Source organism: Rhodnius prolixus, unplaced genomic scaffold, assembly GCF_049639745.1.
Source record: "Rhodnius prolixus isolate KJV_2025 unplaced genomic scaffold, Rpr scaffold_6, whole genome shotgun sequence".
NCBI lineage: Eukaryota > Metazoa > Arthropoda > Insecta > Hemiptera > Reduviidae > Rhodnius > Rhodnius prolixus.
In genome coordinates this window covers 42,909,557-42,923,088 of record NW_027411634.1, presented here as the reverse complement: position 1 = coordinate 42,923,088, position 13,532 = coordinate 42,909,557, and the positions used below count along the sequence as shown (strand labels likewise).

The following is a 13,532-nucleotide window of genomic DNA, read 5'->3' as shown; positions in this document are numbered from 1 at the left end:
TGTAAAATTATGACCGTTCTATATCTCCTACTGTGAACCACGTATTGGTATGGCATTTTTATCTCTTATACACTTAGTTTTTCTGAATTAAAAACTATAGTTATTTTGTGCACAGATCTACAAATGTAGATGATATAAAGGGTTGAAAATTTTTTGGGTCATGAAATTCTGTAAAATTATGGCCGTTCTATATCTCCTACCGCGAACCACGTATTGATGTGGAATTTTGTTCTCTTATATACTTTGTTTTTCTCAATTATAAACTATAGTTATTTTGTGAACAGATCTATAAATGTAGAAGGTATAAAGTGATGAACATTTTTTGGGTCATGAAATTCTGTAAAATTATGACCGTTCTGTATCTCCCACTGTGAACCACGTATTGGTATGGCATTTTTATCTCTTATACACTTCGTTTTTCTCAATTAAAAACTATAGTTATTTTGTGCACAGATCTACAAATGTAGAAGATATAAAGGGTTGAAAAATTTTTGGGTCATGAAATTCTGTAAAATTATGGTCGTTCTATATCTCCCACCGTGAACCACGTATTGATATGGAATTTTGTTCTCTTATATACTTTGTTTTTCTCAATTATAAACTATTGTTATTTTGTGCACAGATCTACAAATGTAGAAGATATAAAGGGTTGAAAATTTTTTGGGTCATGAAATTCTGTAAAGTTGTGGACGTTCTATATCTCCCACTGTGAACCACGTATTGGTATGGAATTTATTTCTCTTATACACTTTGTTTTTCTCAATTTTAAACTACAGTTATTTTGTGCACAGATCTATAAATGTAAAAGATATAAAGGGATGAAAATTTTTTGGGTCATGAAATTCTGTAAAATTATGACCGTTCTATAACTCCCACTGTGAACCACGTATTGGTATGGCATTTTTATCTCTTATACACTTTGTTTTTCTCAGTTATAACCTATAGTTATTTTGTGAACAGATCTATAAATGTAGAAGGTATAAAGAGATGAAATTTTTTTGGGTCATGAAATTCTGTAAAATTATGACCGTTCTATATCTCCCACTGTGAACCACGTATTGGTATGGCATTTTTATCTCTTATACACTTAGTTTTTCTCAATTAAAAACTATAGTTATTTTGTGCACAGATCTACAAATGTAGAAGATATAAATGGTTGAAAATTTTTTGGGTCATGAAATTCTGTAAAATGGTGGCCGTTCTTTTTCCCCCACTGTGAACCACGTATTGGTATGGAATTTATTTCTCTTATACACTTTGTTTTTCTCAATTTTAAACTATAGCTATTTTGTGCACAGATCTATAAATGTAGAAGATATAAAGCGTTGAAAATTTTTTGGGTCATGAAATTCTGTAAAATTATGGCCGTTCTCTATCTCCCACTATGAACCACGTATTGGTATGGCATTTTTATCTCTTATACACTTTGTATTTCTCAATTATAAACTATAGTTATTTTGTGCATAAATCTATAAATGTAGAAGATATAAAGAGTTGAAAATTTTTTGGGTAATGAAATTCTGTAAAATTATGGCCGTTCTATATCTCCTACCGCGAACCACGTATTGATGTGGAATTTTGTTCTCTTATATACTTTGTTTTTCTCAATTATAAACTATAGTTATTTTGTGCACAGATCTATAAATGTAGAAGATATAAAGGGTTTAAAATTTCTTGGGTCATGAAATTCTGTAAAATTGTGGCCGTTCTTTTTCTCCTACTGTGAACCACGTATTGGTATGGAATTTTGTTCTCTTATATACTTTGTTTTTCTCAATTATAAACTATAGTTATTTTGTGCACAGATCTATAAATGTAGAAGATATAAAGGGTTGAAAATTTTTTGGGTCATGAAATTCTGTAAAATTATGGCCGTTCTATATCTCCCACCGTGAACCACGTATTGATGTGGAATTTTGTTCTCTTATATACTTTGTTTTTCTCAATTATAAACTATAGTTATTTTGTGCACAGATCTACAAATGTAGAAGATATAAAGGGTTGAAAAATTTTTGGGACATGAAATTCTGTAAAATTATGGTCGTTCTATATCTCCCACCGTGAACCACGTATTGATATGGAATTTTGTTCTCTTATATACTTTGTTTTTCTCAATTATAAACTATAGTTATTTTGTGCACAGATCTATAAATGTAGAAGATATAATTGGTTGAAAATTTTTTGGGTCATGAAATTCTGTAAAATTGTGGCCGTTCTTTGTCCCCCACTGTGAACCACGTATTGGTATGGAATTTATTTCTCTTATACACTTTGTTTTTCTCAATTATAAACTATAGTTATTTTGTGCACAGATCTATAAATGTAGAAGGTATAAAGATTTGAAAATTTTTTGGGTCATGAAATTCTGTAAAATTATGACCGTTCTATATCTCCCACTGTGAACCACGTATTGGTATGGCATTTTTATCTCTTATACACTTTGTTTTTCTCAATTAAAAACTGTAGTTATTTTGTGCACAGATCTACAAATGTAGAAGATATAAAAGGTTGAAAATTTTTTGGGTCATGAAATTCTTACTATTATAACCGTTCTATATCTCCCACTGTGCCCCACGTATTGGTATGGAATTTTTTTTTCTTATACACTTTGTTTTTCTCAATTATATTCTATAGTTATTTTGTGCACAGTTCTATAAATGTAGAAGATATAAAGGGTTGAAAATTTTTTGGGTCATGAAATTCTGTAAAATTATGGCCGTTCTATATCTCCTACCGTGAACCACGTATTGATGTGGAATTTGGTTCTCTTATATACTTTGTTTTTCTCAATTAAAAACTATAGTTATTTTGTGAACAGATCTATAAATGTAGAAGGTATAAATGGTTGAAAATTTTTTGGGTCATGAAATTCTGTAAAATTATGGCCGTTCTATATCTCCCACCGTGAACCACGTATTGATGTGGAATTTTGTTCTCTTATACACTTTGTTTTTCTCAATTATATTCTATAGTTATTTTGTGCACAGATCTACAAATGTAGAAGATATAAAAGGTTGAAAATTTTTTGGGTCATGAAATTCTTACTATTATAACCGTTCTATATCTCCCACTGTGCCCCACGTATTGGTATGGAATTTTTTTTTCTTATACACTTTGTTTTTCTCAATTATATTCTATAGTTATTTTGTGCACAGTTCTATAAATGTAGAAGATATAAAGGGTTGAAAATTTTTTGGGTCATGAAATTCTGTAAAATTATGGCCGTTCTATATCTCCTACCGTGAACCACGTATTGATGTGGAATTTGGTTCTCTTATATACTTTGTTTTTCTCAATTAAAAACTATAGTTATTTTGTGAACAGATCTATAAATGTAGAAGGTATAAATGGTTGAAAATTTTTTGGGTCATGTAATTCTGTAAAATTATGGCCGTTCTATATCTCCCACCGTGAACCACGTATTGATGTGGAATTTTGTTCTCTTATATACTTTGTTTTTCTCAATTATAAACTATAGTTATTTTGTGCACAGATCTATAAATGTAGAAGATTTAAAGGGTTTGAAAATTTTTTGGGTCATAAAATTCTTTAAAATTATTACCGTTATAAATCTCCCACTGTGAACCACGTATTGATATGGAATTTTTTTTCTCTTATACACTTTGTTTTTCTCAATTGCTAACTACAGTTATTTTTTGCACATATCTATAATTTTTGAAGGTATAAAGTCTAGTGAGTGGTAAACATGGTGAAATTTGAGTGTAAGGTGGTCCTATCTAAGTCTAGTGAGTGGTAAACATGGTTAAATGTGAGTGTAAGGTGGTCCTATATAAGTCTTGAGAGTCACCAACATAGTACAGGTGAGACACCAGACTGGTAGAATGAAGGTGCCAAATTTGGGAAATGTGATAATATTGATAGAGAAGAGGCACCAGCTGGGCGGAATAAAGATGCATTGGTCCGATTCTGGTTTAACCATTGGCAATGTTTGGTTTTAAAAATTTAATCTCTCAAATTTTGATTAAATTAAAAAATTTAATCGTCCAAAGTGATTAAAACTAAAGGAATTTAATTCAATCAATTAAAATTCTGATTATTTAATTTTAATCCTAATTTTTAGTTATGATTAAAAATTTTAATTGATTAAATTCCGATTAAATTAAAAGTGAATTAATTTTAATCAACTAATTTTGGCCGATTAAATTTTTTAATTGTAATCATGATTAAAATTAAATTTCGATTTAATTCAATTGTTATTTAATTGATTAAATTTTTGCCCAACTCTGAAACATACTTTACTGTAAATTTCTTTTATTAACCATTAAATAAAATCCAAGGCCTAAGACCGGGAATTGAACCCAGTACCGCAATACATAATAAGATGTTTTAGTACCTAATAAATACTTTCACAGAATAATAGTAAAATTTTAGAAATTTAATTTTCATTGAAAGTACACTAGAATGTGAAAGAAATTGGATTACAAAATGTCTCAAAAACTAAAAAGCGATTGAAACTCGAAAGGATGTAACGAAGGATGGTTGTTATAAAGCGATATGACTGAGTTTGAACGAGCCTCTGAGAAATCATTTCTGTGACTAACAATTGCTTATGGATCAACTTGCCGGAAAGCCTGCGTAAGGAGGGGAATTTTTAGGCACCATGGTATGATAATCTCTCACTACTTACTCCCCTCTCTTTCTTGAACTTCCACAATATTTCTTAATTTGGGGAAGCATCATCAGAATAACTGGACAGACGCTAAAGAGTAGCCTGAGTTGAGCCAGTGAATTTATCAGAGGGTTTCCTTTTAAAAGCCAGAGCAGTTATCAAGTATTAGATCCAAAGTAATTACAATATCAAGTAAATTAGAATATAAATATTAAAATCTATTTTATGAAAACCAATTTTTGTGTAACTTGAAATTCTAGCTATGCTTTTAATCAGACTTGGGGGCAAATTGGCCATTACAGGCCCAAAAACAATCGTGAGCTAGTAGCGGATGAAACATTTAAATCTATAGCTAGTGAGAATTCTAATAATTTTTTTTTTATATTTATTGGATGTCATTTATTTTGTTTTAATTTTCTTGATTTATGTATTCATTTTCATTTTTTTTGTTATTCGAATATATCCATTGTAAAAGAGTAGAAGTGCATCTTAATTACTGTGTATAAAATTCAGAAAATAATTCTTTAAATTATCAGTCTAAGTTAAAAACTGTCGTGCAAAAAGTGAGTGTCAAGTTGTGGGGTTTGCTTGTTATGAGGACCTATTCAAAATTTTAGAGGAAATTGCTTAAATTTAAGTGAGGTTTCTTTAGGAAACAATTTTAAATGTAGACAATAATAATTTCTGTATGAAGATGTGAGTGTTTAGGTGCAGATTTATTAATGTTGCAGGGATTGAGATTCCTGAGGGGCCAGTACCGGAAACCGAGCGATCTGTTTCAACGGTAAGAACTGTTGTTTATTATTAAGTTTCTAGACTGTAATGGCAACATGATTTCGTGAATAACGTTAGAAATCAGAGAAAGTAAATTGCTGGTTCAGCGTAGAAGAAAGAACAAAAAACTAAAAATAAGGAAGAAAGTAGCTCAGTTTGTATTGCGTTTAGACCAGTAAGTCGTAAGCCGAGTTGAAATCCAAGCGTGCTTTGAATTTGTGAAAGATATGGGGATCTAGTGGGTTGCAGATTCCTTTTCTTAGCTTTAATTTCATTTTGACCTTTCCTTTTATTTACTAATTAATCTTATTGTTTTCTGCTAAAGGCACAAAGAGAAACTTTAGGTCCTACAGAGCTTTCTTCGGAACAAGAAAAGTCAGATCATGAATCAGAAGCACTAAACAGAGAGCATCCATTTCTTCATCCGTTCCAATGGGCGGAGTAAGCATCATTCAATTTCAAAATATCTAGTTTCTAACTTTTTATTGGTAAAGTAACTGCTGCTTAAACTCTTCCTTCTTTTTTTTAACAGAGAGTTAAATACAGAATGGAAGAAAACAAGACCTACTCCTAAGCCAACCCAATATGCAATCGTACCTGGCCTAAAAGTTGAACTAAGCGAGGCAGACGTATTGAAGGCATTTGACGATATAAAAGATGAAGGTCTAGAAAATTTGGAAGGTTCATCGGTAGAACAGGTACATGCTGAAGGTGAAGACAAAGAAAAAATCATTATCGACAGTCGGTTAGAAGACGAAAGGAAGACTGAAAAGGAAGAGCCTTTGAAAGGAAGAGTGAAATCCAAAGATCTTTTGGCAAAGTTGAACAAATTTTTAGGCGAATGTGACCGAATTGAAGATTCTAATTGTGAACAGGAATCGTCTGGCACAGGTATTGGTGATCAGCTGGAGCCTGATAAGGAAGGGCCGAGAGAAGAAGAAGATTCAGAAAAAGAAATAAAAAAAAGACATGAATCCAAAGAATTTGTTGAAGGACATGCTGAAGAGGAAGCGGAACAGCAAAATGATGATGATTTTCTATTAGGTGCGGGAGATGGAGAAGCTCTCAGAGAAAAGTGGGATAAATTTATTAAAAAAAAATGTCTGAATTTCAATGAAAAATTTCAAGGTTGGTACAAATTCACCTATAATTTATAAAATTATTTAAATGAAACTGTACATTAGAAAGTAAATCATTATAATTAATAAACTCATCAAAGTAAAAAAAAAATCATATAAACATAAGTTGAATTAAAGAAATGTTTAACTGTTTGGCGGCCGTAAAATCTTTCGCAAATTTAATTACTAAGGAATCTAGGAACTTTAAATTTTCCATAAGATGAAGATTTTCATTTTACCCAAAGCAAAACTCTTAACACAGTAGAGTATCAGTTGAGAGCCTGAAAAATTAAATCTTTCATTTTTAAAATCATTAATTATTATTGGTATATACACTGCTAAACCTCTTAAAATATTCATCACTTTGTACGTATTCCTTGAGCTATATATTCTACTGAGCTTTTTTCAAAGTTATAATTCCTCGTACTTACCTGTTTTTTTATGTTTCAGATATCTTGTGCTTCCCTGATAAGCATTCTGTATGTGAGCTGAAATTTTCCGATTTAGAATTGTCTGGGATCCCGACAGAAAAAACTCCATTAGCTTTGGAAAATTCTGCACACAAAGAGTTGATAGAAGTTCTAAAAACTTCAAACACTTCATCTTCTACAGGGAGAACTTATTCAGCTGATATTGCATTGTTTGCTAGATGTGAGCCTTTTGGGCCTAAACCAACCGGCGTCTCTACAACCACTTCTACTGCGGAAAGTTCTGTCGTTTTGTCTAGAACCATACCAACAACTTCTTCATCGGGGCTACCTTCTGAGAAAGCGACTACCACTTCTACCTCCATTGATTCCAATGTAGTACAAATATCTACACCATTTTCTCTGTCATCATCAGGAAACGAAGAATTGGCAGAGGATAAAGAAATCAATATAAAAAAGAAAGCCGGTAAAAAAAGTGGTGAAGTTGAACAAGATGAATCGACCATGCAACTGAAGATAGATATTGAAACAGATGCACCAACTAAACAGAAGACGACTAGGGAAATCAGCGAAGAGCAGGTATTGTTAGCATTTATAAATATCTACAATACGATCAATTTTTACACATGTTTATAAAGCAAATGAATTGGATATTTAAGCATATAGTATTCAATAATTAAAAAGAAACAAACTAAGAAACCATCCCCTAGCTGGTGGGTTGGTCCTGCTGGAAAATTCCTTGAAATGGCTCAGGTATTTTCTTTATGCAGAACAACATACACCTTTCAATCCTAGTAAATCCAGGATTTAGGAAAATGGAAAGTGGTGGGGAGCGGGTAATTAGGGAAACCATTTCGTGGTGCCAGACACTCCCTTATAAAGTTCCGTTCCGACATTCGTAAATACTCAGGCTCCATGAAAATTGCAGAAAAAGGGAACTGTTGGCGCTTTGGATTACCACTCACTGATATCCAATCCTTCTCCTAAGAAAGGGGTTCATCGTTTCGTATAATTCTGGTTACGACGCAGGCTTCCTGATGGAATACACGCCATTTCTAAGGGCGCTTGTAAGTTCCATTTTCGATAGCCATCTTTCTTCCATCGTTCTTCAGCACGGATTAGTTCCACGCAACACCTCGGATTAGTTTTCTTCCTCTACGTACACTCAATGAAATTCCAGATTGATGAGAAATGAAAATTTGCATGCCCGTATTCTTAAAGGGCATATATATATTTCTGAACCTAACCACTTAAACTTCACCTTGGGATTCCTCATCAATTTTAAACTTTTTCGATAATTTCCTACGGGGTTGTCCTCACATTTTTCAGTTGAATGATTGTAAGATGACGGAAACATGCTGGCTGACTGACTTCATCTAAAATACTTCTAACTTTAGCTCTCTGAGATCCTAGTTTCCTTTGTTTCATATTGTAAGTTTGTAATGTAAAATTTTAATTATAGGTTGAGGATGAGATATCAAAGGTAAGACATCAACACTTAAAGAAACGGAAAGGTTGTCCAAAAGTAGTTGCAGAAGATTTGGAAAATAGAAGAGAAACTTCTGATGGCGACGCTACTGAATCAACTAATGGATTAGTAGAGTCAGGGGACGTAAAGGTTATTGACGGAATAGACTTAGATTTATCGGAAACTGAAGACGCTATCATTATATATTATGACGAATTATTAGCCACGTATGGCACTGATGACCCGTTCGATATTTGGTATAATCCGAAATCTAATAAGAAAGAAGAGACTGGAGCCTTTGAAAAACCGACTAGAGTAGAGCCAGACGAAAAAACAGCAAAAGAGAAAAAAGAAAAGACGCCTGCAAAGGAGATTAAGAAGTCAACAGGCGAGCTGCATAAAGATTTAGATGATGATAGTTCATCAGGTCTGTACGAAAAGGGAATACTTGGTGAATACATAATAGACGATGATGAGGAAACTGATTTAGATGATGTGGAAGTGATGGGTCGTAGTGCTTCATCGACCATCAAGTCTTCTGCAGAATCCACTCTTCAGACTGTATCAGTAATTATCGCTGTTTAATAACATTTTTTGAAGAATTAGAATCTAGATTGGTGGGTCCAGCCATATCTTCTTTTAGTAGTTATTACGACGCTTCACAGATGTCACATTCTCCCTTTACATTTTGAAGTGAACTCTACGTCTTCTACAACTCCTTCAAATCAATCGCTCAAAGGTCTGCAAATTCTTGCTCATCATCACACACTCACTCACACTTATACCTAGTAACTTAACATTCGCTACTACGATGCTATTCATACTTCCGAATTTTAAGAAATTCTTAAGTTGCTAATAAGTTTGTCTTCATTAGAACAGTTCTCTCCGGATTGGAATGAATAATGGCTTAAAAATTAAATAATAATAGGAAGAAACTTCAGTCAATTTCAGTCATGATTTTATGCTTATGAACTCATAAGCAGACAGGAATATACATTATGATATAAAATATAATATAAAAATATTATATTTTCAATAACCTCTCAAGATGAGGTAGTCCCTAGGTCGACTGCTCGGCAAAATAAATTAAAAATGATGGCTAAAATTGACATTCTTTACTTGCTTCTGGATTAATGAATCAGTCACCAAAAACAATGAACAATAGTTAGATATGTACTTGCCCACAGCATGGTGTTACTGTGTTAAACGTTCAGCCGAAGGAGATTTTGGTTCTTTTCCGAAATGTGGCAGGGAGATCTCTTCGCATATTAAGCCAGAAAACATCGTGGATTCTCTTGAGATTTTAAATTATTGTTTATATTGACAAAAATCTTTTAGAATTAATAATTTTCTTAATTTATTATTACTCTTTCTGTTTAGAGTAGGGGTATTGTTTTTTTAAGTTGTATTGTTTATATTTATTTGCTTTTTATATTTTACCTTATACTATATATTTATAGTATTTTATTGACTGCCAAACAGCTCTGTAGCTCGTGAAAATAAAAATGAATTTTTATTTACACAGGGTGAACCAGTAAGTATTGTCCATAGGCCTACTGTGTGTAGTACATCTAAAGTGGAGTTCAATGACGTATAGGCCAATTTCATATTTTCCACTGTTCTTGAGTGACGTCACTTTTAATTTTTTTTCTAAAATCATTACTTTTTCCCAATAAAAATGTTATTACTCAGAAAGTTTTAGTCCGAATTCGATTCTGATGACACGATTAGAAAGGCAGATAAATTTTCTAAAAATTGATACCATTTCGAAGCATAAGTTATTCTCCAAACAGCCTCAATCTTCCTCCGGATGCTGGAAAAATAAAAGTAATCGAAATTTTTAAGAAAACTCATTAGGCCCTTATGTGATCCAACCTAGGTGCTGGCACTTTTTATAAAAGTTTCCTTGTTTAATGGGCTTTCAAACGGTATATCATTTTCCAGGATTCCTTTTATCTTTGTATGAGAAATTACGTTTGTTTTACAAGAAAACGTGTTCACAAGCACTCAACAGTGTTAGTTTATCAAGTTGTTTAAGTAATTGAAAACTCTTTTAGATGGACAGTAGTCAATTTTAATGTAGGCTGTCTTAAAATAAGGAAGCCAAAGGTTACAAATTGCACTTAAAAAATAGAAAAAATAAAATAAACTCTGAAATATTTGAGAAAATGTTAGGAAATAAGTTAAAAAAGTACTATTTATATATAAAAAAAAAAAACAAACATTTTCTCAAATATTTCAGAGTTTAGAGTTTTAGATGACAGTTGAGAATACTTATTTTTCATATTAATACAAGAAAAAATAATCTAAATTGTATTTGTGTTCAGTTATGTGAAATTTTACAAATGTTTGCTACAAATCCTACGAAAAGAAGGTTCTGGGATAAATATCTAGAAATGGTCGACCAATTCGTATTACATGGTTTGAAGCAAGCCGTCGAATCTTCGTAAGTAGATGGTCAATATTTATTGAAAGTTCTATAAAATCAAAAATATAAATTTCATCTCGGTACCACTAGCGCAATAACTTTACATGATGATATTCAATCTCCTTAGGGAAAATAAAAATTTTAGGCTCTTCCTGTAAAATTTTCACAATTCATAATCAATATTTGTTCCGACAGGATTTCTTACATTTTTGGCGAAATGAACAATGATCACAACTGTGGACCACTGTTCGAGGTCAACTTGAAGGTCATTGAAAATCAATTGACACATGTGCCATCTTTAGTTGACGATGAAAATCTAGAAGGGACATTTCTATGTGAAATTTCCTCAATGATAAGAAATATTAATGCTTTAGCCCTTCTTGTTCCGAGAATATCCTATTTCAAGAAAGACATAACTTATAGAGTAAGATTTATTTATTTAATCTTATTATTTTGTGGCTATAATTACTTCAAAATTATTTCTATAAAACATATTGAATCAATAATGTACATAAATATTTGTTGCTTCTAAATTTCTCTTAAATCATAATTTCAGGAAGAAATTCTTAGTGAAGAGAAAATATTAGATCTGGAAAAAAAGATCATATATAATTCTCGCATGGTGATCATGACTGTAAGTACATATTGAAATTGACCTTCTAAACACCCACAATTCCAATTTATAAATATATTTTATCGAAAGGAGTAGTTCCGGTGAGCAAGGAGTGGGACGTTTGGGCCCTAATGAGAGAAAATGAAATCCCAATAAATGTGCTCTGACATTGACCAGATAACTATTTCCTCGTAGCTCGTCACGATCACCGGTTCAAAGCATTCTAATTATAACTTCCTAGCAAATGCGATTTTGGTCGACTTGAGAGTTAAAACAGATCAGCAAAAATGCCGACATCATTATTGCCTTTGATAAATTTGGAAGAACGGCTACAATCATAGATCCCACAGTCTAAACGAAACTAATGATCTGATGCTGGCATCGAAACTCGACCACGAAAAAACTATAAGAAGTGTAACACGTTTTATAGAAAGAGATGACGGACAGTACGATTAAAGAAAATTCTCCTCTTGTGGATTACAGTTTAATTCTGAAGTGGGATCCGGTCCTCTAGAAAACCAGGAGTTCCTGGGCAGCTTTCAGTTATGACTAAATAGCTGAGTCTGGAATATTAAACAAAAATATTTGTGTTTATGGCCATTATGAAATAAATTATTTTATTTCATAATTACTTTTTACATTTCTTTTAATTTAAACGATTACTAAGCTGTATTTTAGCACTATAACTAAGTTGAGAAATCATGTTTGTAATTTTCTAAATGAAAAATAATCTCTATGGGGACAGAAATTAATGAAAATGCATAAATTTTCTTACTGTATCGGTTCAATTATAATTGAACAACATTCCCTTCTTTTGTTTTATCCGAGTCTTTTCTTTAGAAATACAAAAAAAAAGAGAAGATATATAGCCTAATGTAAGCTATTTTTAAAAAAATTCTTTTAATTAGTGCATTTGTCTTCACTTTTAGGCCAGAAATTACAGTACTTATTTTGAAACGTACTCCTACTTATGGACGGAAAATAAGGATTTGACTTTAAAACAGTTTTTGAAATTTAGTAGGAGATTGACGCCTGAAGAGATGCTAATAGAAAATGCTGAAGATGAATTGGGGCAACGATTAATCCCGCTTCAATCGCCGACTTTAGATGATTTTAAAGTTAAGGTATATATATATTGTAATGTAGTAGTTTTTCTTTGAGCAACCTTCAAGTTGGAAAATAGAGGGAGAATGTGGGAAAAGACCTCTAAAGATGGCCAGAGATGCAAATTTATTATGCTTGGGTATGAGACAGCTATGAGTTGGCAATGTTAGGCAACCGTTCTGTGGCCGTGAGCCTTCAGCTTCAGGGAATCAGGTTAGTATAGGATGGATAGGAAGATTGACTTTATGCTAAAAGGTTTGTAAAGAGAAATACTTTAATATATCTCCTGCCCATGTATCTCCAGGATGTAATTAATTCTGCGTCATTACTCATAATACGAGTATTATATTTTAAGAAGTCAATCCTGAATGTTAAATGAATGATCCTTTTTTTCTTCCAAAAACAATCTTCCGGCATTTTGTTGTATATGTTTGGGCTTCAACTAAGCATTCTGCAACTTCTGTGCGCTTCTCTCGAAAACACCAAAACTCTGTAACTTTTTTTTTTAACAACAAACACAAATTTTCAGTTAATTTTGTATTTGTTTGGTAACAGATTGACTACTACGAAGAATTATATAGAGATTTGTTACGATTAAAAGAAGAAGAGATAATTGATGAGTGGTTTTGTTTATCTTACAAAGTGTTCAAGAAGCAAGTATTGAATTACAGTGCTTCTTGGGCTATGCTATTCAAGAAACATCTGATCGATGAAGTCTTTCACACGTAATTTGTCTGTTTTTTTTTCTTATGTTGCAATTAAGCTCAAAAGCAAAAAAATCACAGTAACTTCAAACTTTAAATACATTAGAGTGCCATCTAGGTACTTAACAATAACTTAGCGATAACAATCTCTCAACTAATAAAGGCCCTATCTGGGAAAGGGGAGAGGGGACCTCCCTCTAAAAAGCAGTCTTTGCAACTTTACTGAAATTCCAGGTAAATTGTTCACATTTTTGAGATTTCTTGC

The 13,532-nt window shown here is 32.2% G+C and overlaps 1 protein-coding gene across 11 annotated transcripts in view; it reads left to right on the top strand.

Moving 5' to 3' along the window:
• Positions 1-13,532, top strand: part of LOC141460979 (dynein beta chain, ciliary-like) — a 129,920-nt gene that overhangs the window by 42,932 nt on the left and 73,456 nt on the right. For all 11 annotated transcript variants that reach the window (XR_012462451.1, XM_074141522.1, XM_074141525.1 and 8 more), the window contains 10 exons: positions 5,362-5,414; positions 5,730-5,845; positions 5,937-6,532; positions 6,973-7,529; positions 8,413-8,985; positions 10,746-10,864; positions 11,042-11,270; positions 11,403-11,480; positions 12,389-12,583; positions 13,119-13,288. Coding sequence is in view for 10 of the 11 variants with exons in the window: in XM_074141522.1 (XP_073997623.1) it covers positions 5,362-5,414; positions 5,730-5,845; positions 5,937-6,532; positions 6,973-7,529; positions 8,413-8,985; positions 10,746-10,864; positions 11,042-11,270; positions 11,403-11,480; positions 12,389-12,583; positions 13,119-13,288 (2,686 nt within the window). In the remaining variant the exon portion in view is untranslated. The remainder of the gene's footprint in view (positions 1-5,361; positions 5,415-5,729; positions 5,846-5,936; positions 6,533-6,972; positions 7,530-8,412; positions 8,986-10,745; positions 10,865-11,041; positions 11,271-11,402; positions 11,481-12,388; positions 12,584-13,118; positions 13,289-13,532) is intronic.